Consider the following 27,610-nt stretch of genomic DNA (forward strand, 5'->3'; position numbering starts at 1 on the left):
CTCTTAGTTGCAGAAATATTCCATGGAAATAAATTGTGAGCGTGGTTGGAAAAGTGAGTGGGAAAGTTAATTGCGAAGGGGCTTCGGTGTAATGAAAACTGGTGTTGCCAACCAGTCTTATCATCCTCGGATGGTGCAATGCAAATGCCCGCCTGAGCGCTGAGCAAAAGCCACAGGTTCATTCTGCTGGTTGGCCCACTGAACGCGGGTGGAAAAAGAGATGGAATGAAGGGAAGGAAACAAGTTGAAGAAGAAGGCAATCGATGCTAGTGGTCGTTGGGCGTGCGCACAACAATCGATTTTTGAATTTGGACTTGGCTGAAAGGCGAAGCGCTCTTGCGGAAAGGTGCGGAACTAACTGCACAGGAAGTTCCATGTTCATTGCACTGATTCTCCGTTAGATTGCAGGGTGCTCGGAATTGGGCAGTGGACGCTTCTATTTCAAATTTTAACGATAATTTGGTAAGATTTGCAAGGAATGTTGCTACTGGCCGGAGTTTTCAAAAATATAATGTAACCGATTAATTGACATACAAGTAAAGCTTTTATTGATAAGTCTCAAAATGATAATAAAACTGGAACATCTGTTAGGAATGACATTTAGGCCCGCCGCAAAGTAGACCCATGTTAATCCACGAAAACAACCCACGCCGTGGGATGTTTTGTAAACCATTGCTTTCGAATTAATCATAATAAATCAGCTGACAAGTGGATTATTCATTGCATGTATCACACAGATGTCTAGAGAAGCCTAGCAATGGTTTACAAAACATCCCAGGGCATGGGTTGCTTTTCGTGGATTAGCGTGGGTCTACTTTGCGGCGGGCCTAAGGGCCGGTTTCCGAGCTCGGGATTCAGCAAAGTTCTAGACTTTAAACAGCTGGAGTCAGAAAATTGGCTTTACGAAACGGGGCGTAGTCGCTGTAGAAGGTTTAACGATTTTTAAATTAAATTTCGAAAAACTAGAAAATTGAACACGAAATAAAGTAAAGAGAATATAGTGCAAAGTTTCAGCTATTTTAAATTATTAAGGAATGTTTCATTTCGTCAAGGAAAAACGTTTCCAATTATTGAAATGAGAAAATAAAGATTTTCATAAGAACTACGACTATGCCCCGTTTCGGAAAGTCAATTTTCTGACTCCAGCTGTTTAGAGTCTATATTATTGGATAAGGGTGGACTTTAATAACCAGAATTATGTATTTCGACTGAAGAAGTTTGTAAAAAATGAACTTTTAGCCCAAACATTATAAAAAAGCGCTCATTGCAACTGGCATTACAATCTCTCATCAATGTGATGATCCATTAATTATCCAAGTGGATGAAATGTTTTATAGAGGAGTATTTTTCACGTGTCACCATTTATTCTTGTTGGGAAAAATCTAATATTCAACTTATCCAGTTACATCTATACTCGTGAAATATTTTAATCATGGGGGAGAGTAATTCCGAGAGTTATGAAAATAATAGTATTGCATTTTTCACCGGAAAAATTATCGGAAGCTCACGGGAAAATTGTAGGCAGAAAACCTACACCTTTCAGTGTAGGACAATGAAAAATTGATGATAGCAATATTTCTCTTCTTCTTCTTCTTCTTCTTCTTCTTCTTCTTCTTCTCTCTCTTCCTTTCAATGTTTTGGCATCCCTGCTTGTTGTTAGCCTCATATACGTCTATAATAGCAATTCTGTTAATTGAATGAAGAATGAATCACTCAAAAGAACACTATGTTTTTGTGCAAGCTTAGATCAATATTTCAGGAGCTAGATAGGAAATATGTCTATCAAAATTATTCACTAAATTCTATTATATATAAGACTTACATTCACTATACTGATAATTAATCGTATGATCTCTGTTTGAATTTTCTCAAATCTCATGGTAAATTCTCATATCACAATGATAGATTACGCAGTAAATTCTAAAAAAGAAATATTTTGTAGGAGGTACAGTACAGGACATGATAGTCTTTTGGAGACATCAAGAGAACATTATTTTCTATAAATGATAGAAGTATCAATATATCTGATAATACTTGTATGAATGTTTTTTATATTCCAGATTTCAAAATAACAGTTGAAAAGTACTAGTCCTAATTAAACAAGGATTATTTCACCTGGCAAAAAAGGGTGGAATCACCATCTCCATCTTTGCATTAGATCTTTCATCTTTCCATACCATCTTTGCATTTGATACAGTAAGGAATAATTGATTATAGCCTACTAATGTGATGTTACAGGTCGAGTTCATGAAGAAACATTTGTGGCATGATTGGCCCACATAGCTTGACATCAATAGATAAACTTGAACGCAGATAATATTCCTGGTTAATTCAAGAATAACTCACTTAACTTCTTTGTTGATGGTTACTGTTATTTATCTCCAAATTGAAAAATCAATGTACCCTTCTTTTAAAACTTTATTCTATCAAACACGACATATTTCGACATATAAATGCCATTTTACTCACTAAATAATAATATCTTCATTTTGCTTACTTGAGAAATCTTACTCTTAGTTTTCGTTGTTTTTGAGTGAAAATGGACTAAATTTTAGTAAAGTGAAATTATAACCCTATTTTGGACTTTCAAAATCTAACTGGACTTTTGGTTATCTAAATTTGGGAGAGAAATAGTACAAGGAGTATCCTTAGTTTTTCTCTCCCAATCAGTGCTTCTTTGTAAAATATATAAATAAATAAATAAAAATATGTCGAGAAATGTAGTGAGAAATAAAAGAAGGTTGAATGGATATTTCAATTTCCAGATGATAGCTTCCTTGTCTTTCAAATCCCACTAGCTGTCCGTATTCGTTGAAAGCCACATTCGACCAACTGGACATGGAACAAAGTAGGATCCGGAAAACCAGTTGATTCCAAATAGTTGAACATTAATTGTAATTCTGAACGACACGTGTTGACCATATCGCTGGCAACTTGCAGCCTTTTCATGTATCAATGTCCCGTTTCCGTTACAAATACGGCTCACCATAAAAGTGACCCTCGACCAACCACGCTCACCTCTATGCTTTCCACCAAAGCTCTTGTTTTCAGATTTACTTCTCGTTATTGCCCGATGTTTATCACTTTGAACCATTGAGAGGCACACTTTATAATGGCAGTATTTGATTGATTATCCCTGTCTATCATTCGACAAAGCAGATAGCGATATCCTTTTCCAACGTAGCAACGTTGGAACGTTAGCAACGGTACCGCAACGTTGTCAGATCGTTTTATAACAATGTAGAAATGTGATTAGCTTCAAATATATTGAATCTCAATTAAGAAAATTTATTGTTTGTTCATTGAAAAACATACTTTCTTGTGAACAAAATATAATTGGTTACTTAAAACAAGAATGAACAGTTAATTGACCGAGCGAAGTGAGGTATAAGATTCAAGTCGACGGTTTGGCATTTCTCTTAATGTTTAAATGTTTAAAGGTTTGAATGTTTATATGTTGCGCATTTACGGCGAAACACGGTAATAGATTTTCATGAAATTTGACAGGTATGTTCCTTTTTTAATTGCGCGTCGACGTATATACAAGGTTTTTGGAAATTTTGCATTTCAAGGATAATATAAAAGGAAAAAGGAGCCTCCTTCATACGCCAATATTGGAGTAAAAATCAGACTATAGAATTTTTCATCATAAATCAGCTGACAAGTGATTACACAGATGTGTGGAGAAGCCAGTCTGTTGCTGTATTTCCATAAGGTCTATAGTTTCAATATAAATCAGGTACTTGTGGATGAGAATACTTCGTGAGGTCTACTGTTCACAGAACTACTAGTATTATACATTAGATATTCCGGTACCAGCTATCCTCTATATAAGGCAGTGACAAGGCAGAGAATCGGCAACGCTGTTCTCCTGTCTTTCTCCACTGCCATTATAGCGTGGACCTCACTGAAGTACGTGTTCTTCTTCAACTGTTCCAAATCAACATTTAAATGACACAGCACTACACCCTATTCATCAACAGCAGCAATTATTATTTCTCATGTTTCTTGGTACTTAATTCAATTCAGTAATTGAACAGGAGATTATTAATACATCCATTGATAATGGAACAAAACGATCTTAGCAGCCTGAATAGTAACCAGTGGCTAGCCAACATCTATGAATATGAAATTTCATTATGCTAATAGAGTCTATGTCATACCTGACAAAACAAATTACCGAGCTATAGTATCTCATCTGTGGTTATACTGGACTCTTTTGTTGGAGTCCTACTGGATATATCAATGAAAATTGTGAATGAAATAATGAATGAATATTTGTGATGAGTGATTCAGATTCAGATTCCTTTATTCATGTTAAACAAAATTCAACTTTCGTTCTAGCGTTATCGTGATTGGGAGATGGAAAGCTCATAGGAGAGAGAAATAAGATCACCAAATTTCCCCTGCAGATCATCAATACAGAGAGTATATTTCTTATACTGTTACATCATAATTCCATGAACATACTACATATTGAAAGATCCTATGTTTCAGATGGACACGTTAATGCTTTGGTGCCGGCAGCCCAATAACAGTCGTTATCTCATATCAGAGGCCCTGAAATTGATCAGGTGCAACCTGGAAACTCTGACACCAGACTTGAGCCAGCCAGTACAGGTCGTTTGATTGAATGGGTGACCATTGAATAGGCTCAATTCCTTCCGTAATTCAATATCACCCAACCTTAGAATTCAATTCAATCTACATCAACTATATCATCCGCCAATCAAATAGGCTAATATTATAAAGCCATGCCCACACTGAACAAATGTTCGACAAACATGTTTGTTGAAAAAGTTTGGCCAAATCTTATTATGTTTGACAAACAATGTTTGCCCGTGAAAATATTTGTAAGTGGGGAGAACAGGTTTCATGTTTTACAGCTGTCAACACTGAGAATGTTTGGAAAAACAGTAATTTTTTGTTTGAAAAACAATGATTGTCCAAAATTTTCAAAATGTTTGTCCCTGAGCTCCTCAACAAACATGTTTGCCGAACATTTGTTCAGTGTGGACACGGCTTATGAAACAACTTCAAATTTAAATTATATGAGTATATATTATGATGTATCTCGAACAAAAGCTAACAATCAAGGAAAATTATGAACAAAACTGGTGAATCAGATTAAATCACATTATTTGGAAATATTAGGTGGTGTAGATGTACGCTTATGTGATATTAAATTCTGTGTAAAGGTAACTCTACGATAGAAATAAAGCTACTTTCACTAATCAGGATTTTATTACGTAAGGAGTATTCCCAGACTGAGAATAATAGTGAATAGTATACTTTATGAGGTAGTAGTTGTGGAATCCGAACCGGAATTCACCTGAGAGTTGCGCACGTTAGCTATCAGATGCCTCAAGAGGTTGGCTGACTGCTTTGAGAGAGGCAACAGAGGCAAGGTGAGAGAGGTAAGTTGCGATATCTCAGGTGATGCGAGTACGCGTGAAAGCTCTGAATAATGGATGCATTAAAGGTTGGTGAATAATTTAATATCAACAGGGTTCAGTTTGCAGTCTTCATTACGAATCTACAGATTTCCGAACACTAATCTGGCAGAATCTTTCAGCGATTCAACACTAAAGCCTCCAAATTATTGTGGAGAATTTCTTCGTAGAAAATGGAAAGTGAATTATTTTCAGGAACTATCAACATGATTTTCGAAAACATCTTGACTTCTTCCCTATAAAAATGGTGAGATGATGAGAAATAATTTATAGTAGTTTTCCATGATTTGTTAATTGGGTAGTATTCTATCAAGAGAAATATGGATTAAATATTGCTTTAGAAACCAAAATTATTCTGTCAAAACCACATTAAATTTTCAATAAAAGAACAATATTATTCCAAGCTATAGAGAATATAGTTTTCACATCAAATTGTTCTCATGATAGAATTCATGACAGTAAAATTCTCTCATCATGCAAGTATTATTGATTTTTGTCTACAATGTCTATCAGGCAAGTAATAAACTACTTGTAATATCAATTATAATAATACTGCAATTGGAATATGTCTGAAATGCATGGACATTTGCAGAAAAAATATCAAGAGTTATAGTGGGAAAGACGTAATAATGTATATAAGAATATAAAAGTAGATAAATATCAAATAATGTAACGTCAATAACAGATTCATAATTATGATTTGTTCACAAAGAATACGAAAAATCGTCTGCAAATACAACATCAACCAAATTAATCATCCCATAATTTCTCGAGTATTCCGTAATTCACTGAAATTGACTCTCTAAAGATGAACGATTGAAGTTATTTATTCAGTAGAGGAAAAATGTATCAGTGAGAGGGTCTTATTTACTTTAAGAGCGCTGTTTGATTGATTATAGCTCCAATAGAAGAAGGGTCGTCGGAGGGATGATCGTAATCCGACAGCGGAAGAAAGAATAAAAGCAACCGAGGTAAGAAAGTATCTGGTGAGGAGAGACGAGGAAAGTAGTTTAGCTCAGTTAAAAGGTCGACAACTTGCAGTCTCGCGGGAGTTTTGCTGTTCTCGAGCTGAACGTTATCGCTGCAAGATAAATCTACAGGCTGAAGATGAGTAATATTGAGACAGCGTGTTTAGATACAGGCTTTCTTTTATTCACAGCGCCATTGAATCTGCTTGAACAAAAGTCGCCGCCGAAGAGCGAAGAAACGAGCCGACTCGGGCAACTCAAGAGACCGGAATTGTTCATCAGGGGTGAATAAGAGCCGCCATTTCTCCAGAGGTGAACGCGCCCCAGGCCATCGGCGGCAGTGGCTCACTAAATTTCATTAGATCCTCAACCGGGATAAATATCAACCTTCATGAAATCCTCACTTACTGAGAATTCAAGTTAATAATTGCATTTTTGTATAAAATTGGAATGTAACAAGAAAATTTTCAAAATAATCATTCATGGTTAAATACAGTTTCTTCTGAAGCTTAGTTTGCTGCAGATCCTGTTGGTTACGATACTTTTGATTCGATGAGATGTCAATTAGAGCATGACAACTTAAATTTGAAATTGTATAAGAGATAATTACTCGTAAAGTAAGTGTAGCTTGAAGCGATTGTAATACAGTAATTGTTGATAGAATTCATATTGATTCTATAAAGATATTATGATGGATATAAATGATATTAAAAAAGCCACCATGCCAAGAAAAACAACTGGCCAATCATGTAATCATAATTTCCATAAGTTTTATTCCATTAATACTGAAACAGTTCCAGTTGAATATTAAGCTGATTGTGCAGGATATGCTCTCCTGTATCGATCCAACGGTGCACTATTGGAAAATGTCATTGCGATATGAAATCGACAAACAGCAATTATCAAGTTGGAAAATCTCGACTTTACAAGAACAAAACAATCGAGGTTAGTCAATCTCAAACGTTCAACTCAAAATTTGGAAAAAAAATAATATGATTTCAATTTAAAACTTTCAAGATTTAGATACTTTTGTTGAATTAATACGAGATACTTTCTTGATGTTTTAAAATGAGCTCCAAAGATCAGAGGGAGTCATCCAACTTGAATATAGTTTTTCTGAATAATGGAAACCTTTTCCTTTCTCTCATGTTGTGGAGCCCAATCTAATTAATATTGGCGGTGAGGAGTGGGTCAGCGGTCTGGCCAATGTAATAGGAGTTGAATGGGAAATTATAGTGTGTTTTTCAAACCAGAGACGGAAGAAAGCCATGAAGAGGGAAAATGTGAAAGGGCAATTCATAATAGAGGGTATACAGAGTCAGAATGCGGAAAACTGTAAGTTTTTTCCAGTTCTTATAGCACGTCATTACTGCTAAGTAGCTCATTTTTCACAGCCACTGCTCAAGCTTTCCAGTATTCAAATTGGAGGGAGGATAAATGTATTGTTCTTTAACCAGAGAGAAAGAGTAGGAGATGAAGATGCCTCATGAGCAGTAAATGAGTGACCTCAATAATTCAGTAAGTAAATTAAGTTGTCAACATCTTGATTTTATTTTGTCCCTAAATATAATAAATTATCTTAGCTGGCTGATTTCAAAAATGCGTTCATGTTTAAATCGTTGCCAGAGTTGACTCGGAAGTCAAATACTATCATACAACGTATTGGAAATCAATTCATTGCATCTTGCATGTATTATAAGCCGATATTCATACCCCTCACTAACAAAGTTAGTTGGCCAATTAGAGTATTAAATACTAACAGGGACCCAAAATCTCGAGGAAGAAATCAAGAGCACAAAATAATTGGCCAACTAGCCCCCGCCCATTAAGATTTCTGACTAATTTAATCATAGCAACCGAAATAGCAGTCAATTCACGGAGGACTATCAAATTGAGACTCAAACTTCACTTTCATAATGCCTGGAGCGCATGTCAAAACAATAATCTCTGAAAAGATAAAATCAAATCTAGGGTTCTCGGAAAAGCTAATGGTTTGTGATGGGAATAATTCCTTGGATTTCCATCGCCGAACAAGTTTGTGATGATTATTGAGACTCAAAGTTCTCTATTTATCTATTACTTATCTATTTATCTAATTTATCTATACTATTATCTATTTATCCATATTCATTCTTCTCCATCATTATTTTCCAATTACCCATGATCGTTATCGAGTTAATAATTTTCACTTCCACTGTTCTTCTGAAAGGTGCGAACAGAACAAGTAAGTCGCGGTTTAGATTCCGTTTTCGAGCGATCCAACCAATCAGGTCTAAATCGATGTGACTATAGTGAGGTCCACGTTATAATGGCAGTGTGTGATTTGCAATGGTGTTGCTATCCTTGTCTATCTTTCAACAAAGCAGATAGCTCTATCTCTTTCACGCATTGCGATGTTGCCACATCGTTTATTAACAATGTAGAAATTCAACTAATTGACAAAATATTTAATCTCAATCATAAAAAGTTATTATTACATCTTTAAAAAATATATTTTCTTGACAAATAAAATATGATTAACTATTTTCAACAATAATAAACAGTTAAATTCATCAGATATACCAGTGTCAGCTGTTTGGGTGGCAAGGCTGAGATCTGGCATCCCTTCTTCCTACACTGCCATTATAACGTGGACCTTACTATATATGTATATAGTAGGTAAATAGTTATTTATTTAATAGATTATTCATTTAATCTATGCTATATGACAGCACTTAGTGAGAAGGCTACCAAAGAGGTGACCAATGCTATCGAGATACCAGTGAATGTACGACTTGACAGTTCACACTATTGACAGATGCCACATCAGATAGCAGTGAAGCCATTACAGTGACTATATAATACTGAAAATTTAATGATGCAAAGTCTCTGTAAGCACAGTGCGCTGGGCTTTAGAAAAACAAATTAATCAGAGCTGATAATAATCCATATGAATCGTCTTGCAAATTGAATCCCGACCGAGAGACTTCAATTGTTCTGTTCACTACCAAACTTCACAATGTGCTTGTGTTTATAATAATGTCGATCGCGATCAAAACTTACACTGAAAGCTGAATATCGACCTCACCGTTCTGTTCGTTCCCTTATAGTTGAAATATAATTTTATTTGTATTATGTGATGTTTGACAACGTGATGTTTGTTGGGTGCTGTATCAGGCACTTAATTCCCATTGACCGTATCGGGCAAGTTTTGTTTCTAGAGTTTATCAGATTTTATTTATTGACCGAGCGAAGTGAGGTCTAAGATTCAAGTCGACGGTTTGGTATTTCTCTTAATGTTTAAATGTTTATATGTTTTTATGTTGCGCATTCACAGCGAAACGCGGTAATAGATTTTCATGAAATTAGACAGGTATGTTCCTTTTTAAATTGCGCGTCGACGTATATACAAGGTTTTTGGAAATTTTGCATTTCAAGGATAATATAATAGGAAAAAGGAGCCTCCTCCATACGCCAATATTACCGTAACAATCAGACTATAGAATTATTAATCATAAATCAACTGTCTAGTGGACTATAATACTACCCGTTCAAAAACATCGAACATCTTGAAAATGTATCTTTCCATTAACGTTAGTAGACAGTTGACTATAATACTACCCGTTCAAAAACATCGAACATCTTGAAAATTGTATCTTTCCATCAACGTTGTAGACAGTTGCAGCCAGACCTGATAACAGCGCTCACACTAACATTCCGTGACGACACGTCACAGTACGATCGATATAGGACAGAAAGCTCTATGTTTATTTAGGATTTTTTCTGGACATTTTTAATTGATAAATTATTTATTAATTTTTGAGAAAACATAACAATAGGTCAATGTAACTCACTGAGCGTGAGGTCTACTGTTCAAAGAACTATTAGTTTATTCATCATTGACAAAAACACATGATAATAAAGTTGTTTGTTTATCTGTTGATCTCAACTCAAGAACCATCATCTAATAATAATATGATATTATGAACTACCCATGAAACAGTTGCATTCACGGTTGTACTAGACTGTTGAGTTGTTTTTGAAAAGGAAGGAGAAACGTGTAATGCAGAGCAGAGTAGAGCAGACGACGAGTGGTTTATTGCGACTAGATCACGGACGACGAGCAAAGAATGGAAGTGTGCCAAAATAACTGTCCAAATAACATGTGGCTGCTGCTGCTGCTAGATTCTCGTGTTGCGCAGAATATCGTATGATAACAAAGCGTGAGGGTTTATGAGTGAGGCTTGCCATGCCTGGCATATATTCCAGCGTCAAAAAGACGCTTTCCTCAGCGAACAGTTCTCTCTGTGTAAAACAAGTCGGGATGAACGCTGACAAATGCCAAACACGAGAGCTTGCACGAATCTATGAATTTCAAACAAGATTTCTGAATCGAATCCTGAATAAATAATGTTCGACAAGAGCGGACTGAGATGATGTCATCATTCTCTCCTACAATAGTGAATCCAACATACACGAGAATGTCACATTTTCGAGATGTCTTTCTAAGATTGAGAAGCTGAGGGTGGATTCAGCCCCAAATAGTTAAGCATCTTGATACCAAAAAATATAAATAAATCACAAACCATGATTGTTTCCGAGACTATGGTCCAAATGCTGATAGAGTTTAACTGGGGCAAGAAAGGAATCGAACTCTAGAATTACATGATTTAGTTTGACTTGATAAAAAATTTGAACCTTGTAGAATCCTTGATATTCATGTCATCCATTACGTCTTCATATTGTTTTTCAAAAAAAAATTGTTAAAAGAATCATCATCTCTGTATGATAGCATAATATTTTGAAAAAGTAATGGCTCTTATTCTTGAAATAATTTATTATTCCTAGGCTTTGCTTCTTGGTTGAAGAGCAAATGAGTGAGTGACTCCTATTGAATTATAGGAGATATGCTGTATATATTTTCTGTGCAGAGCACTGGATCATTTAATAGGCTTAGTAGCAGCCTACTAATTACTCATCAACGCTCGATTCATATTTAATAGACAAAATCAACGGATAAGCTTTCATTGTATCGAATATATATTTTATCTCAGGGTGCAAGATTCGGCACCTGACGGAATAGGTAGAGCCATTCATCTAGTGAATTAGAGCTATAACAAACTATCGCAAATTATATTGCAAAAATTAAATATCATATGCATATGTTTTAATAGCCTAGATTTTATACTTCTTTGATCCAAATGGAATTTTCTGAAATGTATTGATCTATATTTTTTCTTCAATAAAATACCTTTAATACTAATTTTACTTGCGCAAGTATTTCTCTTATTAATTTCTTAATTTATAATAAAAACCCTTTCGGCGAGCTAGCTTTGATTATTAGATTAATTCGAAGCACTAGGGCGCCCATCACTAATTCAATATTTATCACTCACGTGTCGAAAATCTTCTTGTAAGCCGCCGATGTCGATCCAACTCCATGTGGTCCTGGAATATGGTAGCCGGAATCGTCTCTTCCAAGGGGTTATAAATTTATTTGAAATTGAAAATGACTTCTGCTTTACAATAGCATCACGAAGTCTTTTAAGAAATTTAATAATTTGATTTAACTTTAACTTTTACAATTTATTAGCAAGGTACTACGCTCTAAAATATTTGGGGTCCTCTCATGGTGGCATTTGGCTGGCGAGTGCTGGTTCTCCTTTCTCAATTTTACAAATCTTATTTCCGACTTTCAAATTAACATAAAATTTGAATATCTTAGTCCTCCGCCATTTAGGTTCAAATAGATCGTACAAAAAATATCAAATTATTACTCAGGTTGTGCGTTTAATAATTTCTTTGCCTTCGAGCCATATCGATAACATAGACTATACAATGTTTTAACACAAATCCAGTACATTTATATAAATATATAGAAATATTTTTGAATTGGCCTACAGTTGCCGCCTATTAACTGCCGTTTTGCTATTGGTGCATGCAAATTTTATTCGGTATTCATGCGCCTGGTACCTCCTATTTCCTGAATACACTTAATTATTTTTATTTGGTTTTTTGGTTATGCTCTCTACATGCTAGCTAATATTCTATACACTAATATTTATTTCATGCTACCTAATAATTAGCCACGTGATCATGTGTTTTTTCACATTGCATACTGTTTGATTGCAATAGAGCTCTGCCAAGGGGTTTTGGTCAGATTCTACGTTGCTCGATTTGATCGATCTCTAGGTCACCGATCCCTGAATACATATACCTAACCTCAATCTTCAAAATATTTTATATAATATATATTTATTAGCAACAAATTCCTTCAAATCCTTTTTAGGTTTTTGTACCGTTTAGCCAGAACAAGCTGATGCTATCTAATCTTAGTTATTATCTATTTGGCGATATTAGCCAGTTACTTTATTTTCAGACCTATTACTATTTCGGTTAGGGATTTTTATCTACCCAAATTCGATGCTTTACACGCGCCCCTGGGTTTGAATTCAAAATATTTGAGAATCACAATGTTTTTAATGAAAATCCACCCTTCAATACATCGATATATACTATACTTTATTTATAAATTATACTCTCAGACTTCTATCACAGTTCGCAGACATATCTGCTGCATCTCCTTTATACCTTTATCAAATACAATAACAAATTCTCCTCCTCAACACACATAAAATATCATAAACATAATCTTCTAAACGCATTCCTCCTTACAAACACTTAAAACATAATATTTTTAAATTCGCCGCTCGCAGGGCCGCCAACCTAACTACACACATTTCATGATTCTCACAATTGATTCCTTTCAGACAATAATTTCGATTTACAAAACTTCTGGGCTTATATCTTATAGTACTTCTTAGGTCTTAATATAAATAATTTTCTATACATCAGGTACAATCTTTTCTTTTGCTAATGGCTCTTTGGTTTTTTGGTAGCTTGCATTCACTTTAGGTTTTTTCAGGTAACAAACGTGGCATAACTAAAGGTAATAAATATAAAACATATAAATAAATATACCGACATTAATAAATATAATAAATAACAATAATAGATAACTTTTTGGGTACAGTACTTCTTTTTTATAATCATGTGTTTAACAGACGTTACATTCATTTGATTCTGGTGGCTTTGGCCAGCTGACTGCTTGTTCTACGTTTTACATTGCTTACGTCAGAACTGGTTGTTGAGTCTTGCAAGTAACCTAGCTTCTACATTTTTCCTCTTTAAAGGTAATTAACAAATCTTAAATATTTTATCCCCGCTTGTGTCCTTTTTTATTTGATGTAACTAATTTAATTACATATTCAAAAATTACTCCCTTGCTTGTTGCAGGTTTTGATAGTTGGAAGGAAACGAAAAATCTGATTTGTTGACACGAGGTGGCCTCACCAATATTAAATTTATTACAAAAGGTTAGTAATTGGCTTGATAGTGGTGTTTTCTTTGATTGCTTATTGTATTTATTTCAAATTCTGTGATATGGTTTAATATTGGCTACATTTTCCCACCAAACAATGTGCGTGTTCTCACTCTCTTGTAACTGAACTGTGTTATGCTGCGATATGGCTACAATAGTGAATGGCCCTGAATAAATTAAAAAGAATTTGCGAGTTACTTTCTCCAAAGCATTTGATAACCTGTGGCTCTTTACTAAAACTTCATCTCCAACGTTATATGAAAATATTTTATATGCTCGGTCGTGGAATCTCTTTCTGCTATTTGCCTTCTGCTCTAGCTTTAACCTTACTAGATGATGGATATTAGGGTTTGTTAATTTGTTCACTTCTGAGCTTGGAAAATCAATTAAGTTTTTGATAAATGTATTGTTCCTTTTACCGAATATGATTTCGTAAGGCGTACGACCGGTGCTTTCATTTAGGCTATTATTATAACATTCTTCTAAAAATGGTATATATCTAACCCATTGTTGGTGTTTTTCATTACAGTACGTCCGCATAAAACGAGAGATCTCTGCCATACATCGCTCTACCGGATTAGCGCTGGGGCTGTAAAGAGATGTCTTCGACCATTTAATATTAGCCAGGTGAAGTATTTCTTTCCACTGCTTGCTACAAAAATAGGTTGCGTTGTCGGATAGGATTCGTTTGGGCTTTCCTACTTCACTTGTCCATCTTTCCGTTATGCATCGGGCCAAAACTTCTCCGGTCAATTTACCTATGGGAAATAGCATGGTATATTTTGAAAAAACACATGTAAGCACGAATATGTATTTTTTTCCATATTGCGCCATGGGCAATGGACCATATATATCCGCTGATATCAATTCCAATGGTGCGCTGGGGAGAATGGGATTCATTTCACCCCTGATATGATATGGTATCGCGGGTATTTGGCTTTCTGGCATATATCGCAAGTTTTCACTATTTTGGCCACTTTTTTATGCATGCTTTTAAAATAACAGCTTTCTTTTGGTAGGTGGAGGGTCTTCGTAGTTCCAAAATGTCCAATGCGTTCGTGAGCTTCTTTTATCAAATCTGTTTCCATATTAGCGGGGATGATTAGGCGCCAGTCGTAAGTATTTTTAGCCGGTCGGTGGAACATAAATCCTTTCTGGCGGGTATACTGTCGCAGGTAATCGGGCGGTTCGGCAGCTCCTTCTTCCATCGATTCGCGGATCCGGGACAGTCTTGGGTCTTCATATTGGGCGATACGGATTCTTTCAGGGGTTAACATGGCAGTATGAATTCGTGGTTGGATGTTGGGAGGATATGGTATGCTTTCTCCACTCTTTATGGCGAAACATCTCAGGTTGGTATCTTGACATTATGTAGCGTCTATTTCCCTGGATAGAAAGTCGGCGGTCTGATTTTTCTTTCCTGGCAGATGGGTCAATTCGATATTGTATTCTTGAAGCGCAAGAAACCATCTAGATAAGCGGTTGTGATTCAATTTGGCTGTTTTGAAAAATGTTAAGGCTTTGTGGTCAGTATTGATAAATATCTTATTGCCGAGCAACAATGTCCGGTACTTAATACATACTTCCACAATACTCAACAACTCTTTTTCGGTCACAGAATAACGACGCTGGGCTGGGTTGAGTGTCTTACTAAAAAATGCTAACACTCCTTTCTCTCCTTGATCATCTTCTTGGAAAATCTCTGCGCCTATCGCGTAATCTGATGCATCGACATTCAAGAAAAAAGGTTTCTTCAGGTTAGGGTGTTTCAACACGACGGAATTTAGGAAAGCTTCTTTTAGTTGCTGGAATATGATCTCTTCCTTGTTAGTCCAAATCCAAGGCTTGGTACTAGACAATATATGACTGAGTTGAGCAGTGTAGTGTGACATTTGTTTATTGAAACGGCGGTAGAATTGTAAAAATCCAATAAACTTTTGTAATTGTTTACGGTTGGTTGGTGATGGAAATTGTCTGATGGCTAATAATTTGTCCGGGTCCTGTGATATGCCAGTAGGTGTGATTATGTGTCCTAGATATTTCACCTCTCTCGCAAAAAATTCACACTTAGATAGTTTGAGTTTCAATCCGCAATTTATTAATCTATCAAATACTATATCTAAATGCTGGCAATGTTCACGTATATTCTGTGAGGCTATTAATCCATCGTCCACGTATAATGTACAGTAGTCTCTGATATCGTCTCCTAGCGCCTGTCTCAAACATCGTATGAATATAGCCATAGCATTTCTTAATCCAAACGCTAAACGAGTGAACCTATAATTGCGTCCATTAAACAGGAAGGATAAATAATCGCGCGATTCCGGTGCTACTTGGACTTGCCAATATCCTGCGCTCAAATCTACCGTTGAATATATGGTCTTGCCATGGAAAGTTTGCATAACTTGTTCAATTTGGTCTGGTCCTTCTCGGTCATCATCCAATATGCGGTTCAAGGCGCGAGCATCCAGACATAGTCTTACTGTTCCATCCTTTTTTGCTACACACACAATCGGCAAACTATAGGGTGCTGTGGATTCTTCTATAATTCCTAGTTGTTCCATGCGAGATATTTCTGCTATGGCGGCGGATCGATAGGTGAAAGGTATGGGGTATGATTTGCGGTAATACGTGTCGTGTGGCTTAACATTGAGTGAACATTCGAAGTGAGTAGCTAGGCCAGGTTGTTCGGAAAAAACGTCTGCATTTTTACGGAATACTTGAATTATTTCCTGTCTAGTGTCAGGGTGCCAATCGGTACGTTGATGGATTCTGTTTATCAGTATCTCTAACAATTCTTCGGTACTAGAATCGGCTCTTGACGGTGCTCGGTCCTTAGTTGTTAGGCTTAATACCTCCATACACTCCATAGCATTTTCCATTCCGTGGATACCCCACTCCCTCGGCACGCCTTCCATGTAGTGAGCGAAATGTACCTCAGCAATTCCTTCAGTGCGTTTCTTCAGATCAAGGGGTACTATAACTTCGTATGCTTCGGTTTCGGTAAATGCATGAAATTTCGAGGTTTGGAAATTTAAACAGGCCTGGAAGTGTTGTAGAAAATCTGTACCTATTATTATGTGCGGACCGGAAACAGGTAATACAAGAAATGTATATGCGAATCGTTGTTGTTGAAGATTTATTTCCAGTAAGCATTGAGTAGTTATATGTATTCGCCGTCCTGGACTGATACCTGATACATATACGTTGGTTAACGGTAGAGTAGCTAATTTTGTTTTTTCTTTCAGACGTTGAAATATGTCTGTTTGTATGAGGCTACATTGTGAACCACTATCTACTAATGCTTGAACCTTCATTCCATATATTTCGATATCGATATATGCTTGCATTTGGATATCCGGTAGCCTGCTTTCCTTTTCCGTTTCTTCTAACAAAGTCTCCGGTAAATCATTTCTGAATGTGGTGTATGACGTTGAAATATCCTGCTTTTCTTGGTTTGTTTCATTTGAGCTTGTGCTTGCTGTATCGGGGGTATCATATAGTCATGGTTTATTAGCTGTAGTTTTCTGTATATCTGGTGGCGGGTCGTTGGGTGCTGGGTTCTGGGTTTTTTGTTGATTCAATCCTATTGCATGTGCTAATGTATAATTTGTGCTTACTTGTTGAGGTGGCGGTTTATAATTTCTGTTGTAATTGTTCTGAGTGTGATTATTATTTGAGTTTAATCGATCACGGCCATCATAGTGATTCCTACGGTTGCTCTGCTGGGCATAGTGGTTGGTTGTGCGATTTTGAAATTTTTCATTATTCCAGTTACCATTTTGCCTGTGCTCATAGCGGCGTTCAAATTGAGGGGCAGATCGGTAGCGATCATATGATACCGGTTCATAATTTTGGCTGTTATACTGATTAAATTTTGAGTTATGTTGATTTTGTGCGTATCTCTGGTCTGAACGGTGGTTTGATATTGCCATCACAGACTGTATGCCATATAAATGATTTATCAGCTGTTTGCAATCAGTAATGGGTTGTGTGGCGAGTGCCATTCTAACTTGATACGGTAGCTTCTTTAAAATAATACTTGCTAATGCCGATTCATTAATGGGCTCGCTCAATTGAGAATTTTTAAACTGTAGGGCAGTGACGAAAGTGGTACATGCACCGTCTAAGTTAGGGTTGAAATCGCATGATATAATGTCCGCTAGCACGTCCAACTGTTTACTTCTGCTCCAATACTGTTCCAGGAAGACAGCTACAAACTCATCCAATGATGTAAATTCATGGGCTCTACTCCGAAAGAACATCAGGGGTTCGCCAATCAATAAACTAGTCAAACGAAGACGCCACATGCTCCAAGAGGTAGGTGCAAGAGTTTGTACTAATTTTATCTGATCAATGAATGGTTGAGGTTGCAAATGGCGATCAGTATTATCAAATTTGCCCAGTCCTTGTAATATACTATGTGCGTTGAGGTTGTCTGTTTGAATCCCTTGAGGTCGTTGTTGAATATGATTTTCTAATGCTGTTATTTTTTCCTGTGTCATCTGCCATTGACTATTATGTGTAATTTTATTAGCGTTTATTTCTTGATTTAATTGAGTCAGAGTGGATTTTTGAATTAGTAGAGTTCCGTTTAAAGCTTTACAGGTTCTGTATTTTGATTGATGCTACCTTGCAGTTGGTTCATTTTTGTGGACATATTAATCTGTTTATTTTGTGTTTCTTTAATACTGTTAATATTTTTGTCAACTGTAGTTGTTAAATTTTGATTGGCAACGGTAATTTGTTTGTGGATTTCTTGATGGCAATCGGCCTTAATGTTATTGGTTATATCCTGAATGGGTGTAGTGATTTGTGTGGTTAGGTTATCTATCCTTTCGTTGAGTTCACAGGTAACCGTATCCAACCTTTCCGATAATCCTGCCGTAACTTTATCCTGACTTTCTTTCTGTAGAGTTATCATTGCTTTCAGTTCTTCCCTATGATTCTCTACTTTAGTCTCAATCTTATCCAACCGTCGTTCTACTGATTTTATAGCGCCTGCTGTTTCTTTCATGCCCTGTTCCACTGTTTCTTTATTTGCCTCTTTTATTGCAGCATTCTCTTTTTTAATCTCCTGCATCATATTATCCATTGTGTTTTGTAACATAATATTGAACATACTGCTAGTTTGTTCCATTATTACCTTTTGAAACGGATCTAACTCTGTGACTGAAAATATACTTTGTTTGCCCAGGTGTGACTCGGCCTCTGGCGATGCGGGTTCTGCAGGCTGCTCCTCGCCCCCTTCAAAGTTGATCTCTGCTATCCGTTGATTTAATGGTGTGTCAGCGGCGTCGATTCGAGTGGATGATAGAGGTTGCAGACCTTGTGGATCGAAGACCCGACACTTCCTGGTTCCCTTTCTCGTGGCGTATTGGCATCTACCATGGTGGGGTTTGATGTGCTTGGAGTCGACAAAGTGGGATCTGTGCAACCGCCGTACATATATGAAACTTCAGAGTTTGCGGGAGTGTGATTCATTGTGTCAAATATGATAAATGCTAATTAAAAAAGTGATAAAATGATAAGCGAAAATGCTTAAAAAAGAGACACAAACCGGGACTTACAGTGAAACAGTGATGTGCAAAGTGTTTGGATACTCATAGACAGGTATTTATACTTAAGTTTTTTATAATGCTCTAGCGCCCCCAATGTTTTGTTTTAATTCTTGGCTAGTTTACAGACTGTGACTTATTTTCCAACCGGCTTAAACACATAATATTTCTTGACTAGAAAGTAATAGCAGTTTAGGCTTATAAAATATAATCTCTCTCTATAAACATATATTTTTTACAGTACTAATAATATAAAATTTTCTTTAAAACATATAATTTCTCTTTATTTAAAGCTATTGATTCCCCAAAAGTAATACAAATTTTACTTCGCCTGTTTTCCTCAATACTCGTATAAGTTATCTATAATTTTCAATATGGTTATTGACTTAATTTCAAATAATTATTCAAGAGCTTGGCTCTCATCATCAGCCCCACGTTGGGCGCATGTTCTCTGACGTTATTCTTTATATTTAAATAACGATTAGCCTCCTGCTTGGCATCAGTCGGTAAAGCATGAGATATTGATATAATCATATATTAGGTCGTGGTTTTTTAATAGGATTCAGTCTCATAAAAATCTTTCTAGGCCTAGGTATGGGCTTCTCCTATAACTCTTGTAATTCAATAAAAATAAATATATATATAAATATGATACTTATACTATAGTGTTGAGGAATAAAAATAAATTGCACACCATAAACATTTTGATACATATATTAAACATAATGCAAAAAATAGATCGAGGCAAAAATATATAAAGAGCGATAAAAAATATAATATAAAAATAGAACAATAATTGAAATCAGTAAAATATCACAGGCTAAACTTTATATTCTAGATTTATGGCACGAATCATTACCATGTGCCTTTATCTTAAAATTCATATGCATCCTTTGGCATGTAGCTGCGATATGCTCTTGTTAATACTTGTTGACTTGGACAATTCAATTAAAAAATAGGTTCTTTAAGATCAACTTGATAAATTAGCCACTAATAATCCAAATATATATATATATATATTAAAATCTCTAGTACTTAGTAGATTTCTTTGTATCGAATATATATTTTATCTCAGGGTGCAAGATTCGGCACCTGACGGAATAGGTAGAGCCATTCATCTAGTGAATTAGAGCTATAACAAACTATCGCAAATTATATTGCAAAAATTAAATATCATATGCATTTGTTTTAATAGCCTAGATTTTATACTTCTTTGATCCAAATGGAATTTTCTGAATGTATTGATCTATATTTTTTCTTCAATAAAATACCTTTAATACTAATTTTACTTGCGCAAGTATTTCTCCTATTAATTATAATAAAAACCCTTTCGGCGAGCTAGCTTTGATTATTAGATAGATTCGAAGCACTAGGGCGCCCATCACTAATTCAATATTTATCACTCACGTGTCGAAAATCTTCTTGTAAGCCGCCGATGTCGATCCAACTCCATGTGGTCCTGGAATATGGTAGCCGGAATCGTCTCTTCCAAGGGGTTATAAATTTATTTGAAATGAAAATGACTTCTGCTTTACAATAGCATCACGAAGTCTTTTAAGAATTTAATAATTTGATTTAACTTTAACTTTTACAAATTTATTAGCAAGGTACTACGCTCTAAAATATTTGGGGTCCTCTCATGGTGGCATTTTGCTGGCGAGTGCTGGTTCTCCTTTCTCAATTTTACAAATCTTATTTCCGACTTTCAAATTAACATAAAATTTGAATATCTTAGTCCTCCGCCATTTAGGTTCAAATAGATCGTACAAAAAATATCAAATTATTACTCAGGTTGTGCGTTTAATAATTTCTTTGCCTTCGAGCCATATCGATAACATAGACTATACAATGTTTTAACACAAATCCAGTACATTTTATAAATATATAGAAATATTTTTGAATTGGCCTACAGTTGCCGCCTATTAACTGCCGTTTTGCTATTGGTGCATGCAAATTTTATTCGGTATTCATGCGCCTGGTACCTCCTATTTCCTGAATACACTTAATTATTTTTATTTGGTTTTTTGGTTATGCTCTCTACATGCTAGCTAATATTCTATACACTAATATTTATTTCATGCTACCTAATAATTAGCCACGTGATCATGTGTTTTTTCACATTGCATACTGTTTGATTGCAATAGAGCTCTGCCAAGGGGTTTTGGTCAGATTCTACGTTGCTCGATTTGATCAATCTCTAGGTCACCGATCCCTGAATACATATACCTAACCTCAATCTTCAAAATATTTTATATAATAATATATTTATTAGCAACAAATTCCTTCAAATCCTTTTTAGGTTTTTGTACCGTTTAGCCAGAACAAGCTGATGCTATCTAATCTTAGTTATTATCTATTTGGCGATATTAGCCAGTTACTTTATTTTCAGACCTATTACTATTTCGGTTAGGGATTTTTATCTACCCAAATTCGATGCTTTACAATTTTTAATTGATAAATTATTTATTAATTTTTCAGAAAACATAAAAATAGGTCAATGTAACTCACTGAGCGTGAGGTCTACTGTTCAAAGAACTACTAGTTTATTCATTATTGACAAAAACACATGATAATAAAGTTGTTTGTTTATCTTTTGATCTCAACTCAAGAACCATCATCTAATAATAATATGATATTATGAACTACCCATGAAACAGTTGTATTCAAGGTTGTACTAGACTGTTGAGTTGTTTTTGAAAAGGAAGGAGAAACGTGTAATGCAGAGCAGAGCAGAGCAGACGACGAGTGGTTTATTGCGACTAGATCACGGACGACGAGCAAAGAATGGAAGTGTGCCAAAATAACTGTCCAAATAACATGTGGCTGCTGCTGCTAGATTCTCATGTTGCGCAGAATATCGTATGATAACAAAGCGTGAGGGTTTATGAGTGAGGCTTGCCATGCCTGGCATATATTCCAGCGTCAAAAAGACGCTTTCCTCAGCGAACAGTTCTCTCTGTGTAAAACAAGTCGGGATGAACGCTGACAAATGCCAAACACGAGAGCTTGCACGAATCTATGAATTTCAAACAAGATTTCTGAATCGAATCCTGAATAAATAATGTTCGACAAGAGCGGACTGAGATGATGTCATCATTCTCTCCTACAATAGTGAATCCAACATACACGAGAATGGCACATTTTCGAGATGTCTTTCTAAGATTGAGGAGCTGAGGGTGGATTCAGCCCCAAAAAGTTATCTTGATATCAAAAAATATATAAATAAATCACAAACCATGATTGTTTCCGAGACTATGGTCCAAATGCTGATAGAGTTTAACTGGGGCAAGAAAGGATTCGAACTCTAGAATTACATGATTTAGTTTGACTTGATAAAAAATTTGAACCTTGTAGAATCCTTGATATTCAAGTCATCCATTACGTCTTCATATTGTTTTTCAGAAAAAAATTGTTAGAAGAATCATCATCTCTGTATGATAGCATAATAATTTGAAAAAGTAATGGCTCTTATTCTTGAAATAATTTATTATTCCTAGGCTTTGCTTCTTGGTTGTAGAGCAAATGAGTGAGTGACTCCTATTGAATTATAGGAGATATGCTGTATATATTTTCTGTGCAGAGCACTGGATCATTTAATAGGCTTAGTAGCAGCCTACTAATTACTCATCAACGCTCGATTCATATTTAATAGACAAAATCAACGGATAAGCTTTCATTGACAGGTGATAATTGATTTATTGTCGGGCCGTAGTGAAAACGAGCTACACATGAAACTCCATCAACTGTACTTCAAACCAGAGTTACAGTTGAAAGTAGTTGGTTCACATGTTTAAACACATTTATTGATCGAACGAGCAAGCAAATTAATGAATTATGGTTCAAAGTTCCCAGTTGAAAGGGAATTTCTCTCTTGATACAAGTCGAAAAGCATATATGCCAGGTCCATTCATTTGGAAACAGGAACATTTGGGAGCATGTTTGCTGAATCAAGTGGACCCCTGCAATCATGAATGGGTGAGTGTTGAGTGGGGAAGGGGGTGGTCTCAACAACAAACAAGCTGCACCGGACCAAATGCTAAACAAATGTCACGTCCAGTAGGTAGACCTAGTCCAATGTACTCTGCTCCTGCATTCGAGCCTGTTCAGTGCTCACTCACTTCTGATCGACTCACCCAATGAAAGTGACTTCTTTTAGAAGATACTCGTGATAAAGTGAATGAAAAAAGAATAAATATTGTGAACTTTCAGGATGGAACAAGACTGCTATATATGATAAAGAGAAGCATCCCTAATCATGGAGAGTTAATCTCTTTATTTATCTTGAAAGCATTTGAAGTTTTGTCGGCTATGGATTTCAGCTATGAAAGTTGAATTTAGAAATGTTAAATGTAAAAGTCATTCATTACAATCAGTATCACAATATTCACAAATGAATTCAACTCTCTAAAAAATCTCCTATCATTTTAAAGTTGTGCTATCATTTTAGTTTTTAGTATTATAATAGTTGTGTATGATCATCGTCACACAACTAAGCTTTGGTGAACTTTATTTGAACCAATAAGAAGTAAAACACAAATAACATGAACTTGAATAATAATGAGAATAACTTTCAAAGAAAAACGTGAGTTATATATACAGTAAACACATGAAATAATTATATAAGAGCAAAAAATAACTTACAGTTGACTATTTGTTCATTACTAAAAGCATCAAAAGCATAATATTTGATCAATTTTGAACTAAGTTAGGAAATTGAAGAAGTTTTGGGCAGCCTGTTTTTTCTTTTCCCCATAATTTTTTTCAAATTAGTTGGTTAATCACACAAAATATCAAGAACCAAGATCTCTTGAAAATTCAGAAAATCACAGAGTATGTTGATATTTGTATAATATCTGATTGGCACAAAACATTCAGTGATAAGGGCAGAGTTAGCTTTCAGAATATTACAAAATTGAAAGGATTATAAAAGTACGGCTTAGTATAGAAGGCGATAATAGTCAGTAAAAGAAAGAGAATGCTTTATATAATGTCTGTTTGTCGATCAAGTTAGTAGGCGCAAATAATTTAAGCATTATGATTAGGAATGGTTTGACTTTCATAATATATAAAATTGAAAGAATTATAAAAGTGCTGCCTAGTATAGAAGGCCTTGGGAGTCAGTAAGAGTAAGTAAGTAAGCTTCCAGAATCACAATGAAAGAACGGACAAAGATCATAAATGAATTGATTGCAATCGGTTAGATGAGGAAAGATTCGAGGATTAGTGCTTGAGAAGATTAGAAAAAAGACTATGATAGCAGGCAGCAAAAATAGAAGATATCAATGAAGAAAATATGATTACAGAGCAAGTTATTGTTAAAGGTAAGAAGAATGTGATGATGATGAAAGGAAGATTTCGATGAAGACAATATCATGATTAAAGAACAAGATTGAAGGTGAAATTATTACATAACAAGGTATAGATGAAGGTAAGATGATTAGAGAGCAAGGTATCGATAAATGCGAGATGATAACAGAATAAGGTAACAATAAAGACAATATTATTATAGAACAATGTTTCAATGGAAGCAAGATGATGAGAGAACAAGATATCGATAAAGATACATGATTACAGAATAAGGCATCGAAAGAGGCAAGATGATTATAGATCAAGTTATTATAAAGGTTAGTCGATTATAGAACGAGTTATCGATAGAAGGAAAGACGATTATAGAGCAAGGTATTGATAGAGGCAAGATGATAATAGCAGAACAAGGTATCGATAGAGGCAAGATGATTATAGCTGAACAAGGTATCGATAGAGACAAGATGATTGTAAAACAAGGTTTCGATAAAGGTATGATACTGTAATTTCAGAACAAGGTATCAATAAAGATACATGGTTACAGAATAAGGCATCGAAAGAGGCAAGATGATTATAGATCAAGTTATTATAAAGGTTAGTCGATTATAGAACGAGTTATCGATAGAAGGCAAGATGATTATAGAACAAGGTATCGATTGAGGCAAGATGATAATAACAGAATAACAGAACAAGGTATCGATAGAGGCAAGATGATAATAGCAGAACAAGGTATTGATAGAGTCAACATGATTGTAGAACAAGGTTTTGATAAAGGTAAGATACTGTAATTTCAGAACAAGGTATCGATAAAGATACATGATTACAGAATAAGGCATCGAAAGAGGCAAGATGATTATAGATCTAGTTATTGTAAAGGTTAGTCGATTATAGAACGAGTTATCGATAGAAGGCAAGATGATTATAGAACAAGGTATCGATAGAGGCAAGATGATTATAGCAGAGCAAGGTATCGATAGAGACAAGATGATTATAGCAGAGCAAGGTATCGATAGAGGCAAGATGATTATAGCAGAGCAAGGTATCGATAGAGACAAGATGATTGTAAAACAAGGATTTGATAAAGGCAAGATACTGTAATTTCAGAACAAGGTATCGATAAAGGCAAGATGATTATAGAAGAAGATGAAGGACAAGGAGTATGGCTTTGCTTTGCTTTGGACCTCACCTCAGGGTAGACCAGGTCGAGGTCTAGATGATCATTTGTGATGGTTCGCTGCTCCTGCAGGGTGAGGAGGGCCTGCGTCAGCGGCAGCAGCGACTCAGGGCAAACCTATGACCAAACAACTTGTCAGCTATTTCTCCCAAAACTTTTCCACTTCATAGATCATACTGAATTAGCCAAATGAATGGACTAATTGAAAGATACGTGGATGTAAGTGTGAATTTGAGCTGAATATTGATAATCAATCTGAATGTACATGTATTTATCTGGTTGACATGGTATAGAATGATTAAAACTGATTGGATAATCTTTCTCATATGAGATGATTTGTCAATCTTCAGTTTGCATGGTAATGAGATTTGTGAACGGGAATCCTCGGATGAGATTGTTAGATAAGAATACTTTCAATCACTTGATACAAAATGTCAAACCGCCGTGTTAGTGATTCGATGATTTACTAATCTTTAGTTTGCATGGTAATGAGATTTGTGAACGGGAATCCTTAGATGAGATTGTTAGACCACAATACTTTTCTATCTCTTGACACAAAATGATTCTCACAAACAGCGAATTCCAGGATATTTGAGAAATGAGTCTTTAATCCGTCGGACAACTTGTGCCTGTATTGGGAATTATTTGTTTTAAAAAGAGCACTTAAATTAATGAATTCGTAGAAATATATTTTCAAACAATCTCGCAATATCAAGTGATCAATAATGATTATCAGCTCTATTTATAATATCGAGTGACCTGGCTGGCTCAGGTCTGGTGTCAGAGTTTTCAGGTAGTAACTGATCAATTTCAGGGCCTCTGACATGACCTGACGACTGTTTTTTAGGCAGTCGGCGCGGGAGTGGCCTGTTTAAATGAATTTAAATGGCTCTATTTGAATGTATTTCTGTTGAAAAGAGATTTTAAAAATCCTGGAAACACGGGAATGTAGAAATTAGATGATTCAACACAGCTTCAATAAATTAAGAAAATTCATTCAAAACATGGAATCATGTCATGCTCAAGGTAGAATGAGATGAGATATTATAAGCTTCAATACTATGTAAACATTTTTAATGAGAAACATATTTCAAACTAAAAGTAAAGTCGTATAGCTCAAGGTGAAATAAAATGGGTTAATATTATTTCATGATGGAAATTGGATCTTGATAGTCAGAAGAATCTTGATACTCTCAACCTCCTGTAGAGATTCAGGATTTTTTTCGATTAAAGAAATCGTATCATTGGAGACACGAGTTCAGGACTCCGATGAGGATGATTCTCAATCTTTTTCATTCTGAGAAGACGATACCAACTATGAGGAAGCTGTTGAATCGCTCTTAATATGATTCCACCCTATTTTCGTGTTCCAAGTGAAATCCAAGACGGTTAAGAAATGAAAGATGATGGCAATAGAAGTTCGGAGAGAGAATTCTCTTACTTTTTAATATCATCGCCGGATAAAAGTTTTAGCGCGCTCAGTCTTGGCTTCTGTTCCAGCCAAATCCCTCTTATGAATTTTGTTGGTTGTTGTCTGCTGGGTTATTCGACCGGATTATCGAAGACTTGAAAAAACGCATCTGGAAAAACTCATTTTCGACAAAAATGTTTGTTACAGTTTCCGATAAACCTTAAATCTTGGTTTCAGTTCACTATGAATTATTGATAGCTTTTTTCAATTCCTTGGTTTCAGATTAAATAGTTATTTCACCATGACTATAACTCTTTCAATTCTAGAAAAATGCTCTAATAAATTAGCCGCATATTTCAGAATACAGCATGGTATTCCAATA

The 27,610-nt window shown here is 35.5% G+C and overlaps 1 protein-coding gene across 13 annotated transcripts in view; it reads right to left on the reverse strand.

The window, feature by feature from the left end:
* The window catches only part of LOC111052229 (disks large 1 tumor suppressor protein), a 748,988-nt gene that overhangs the window by 308,399 nt on the left and 412,979 nt on the right, over nucleotides 1–27,610 (reverse strand). For 8 of the 13 annotated variants that reach the window (XM_039432554.1, XM_039432544.1, XM_039432488.1 and 5 more), the window contains one exon: nucleotides 25,830–25,934. The exons of the other annotated variants lie outside the window; for them this stretch is intronic. In XM_039432554.1, the coding sequence (XP_039288488.1) occupies nucleotides 25,830–25,934 (105 nt within the window). The remainder of the gene's footprint in view (nucleotides 1–25,829; nucleotides 25,935–27,610) is intronic. 13 annotated transcript variants of the gene reach the window in all.

This window comes from Nilaparvata lugens, chromosome 1 (genome assembly GCF_014356525.2).
Source record: "Nilaparvata lugens isolate BPH chromosome 1, ASM1435652v1, whole genome shotgun sequence".
NCBI lineage: Eukaryota > Metazoa > Arthropoda > Insecta > Hemiptera > Delphacidae > Nilaparvata > Nilaparvata lugens.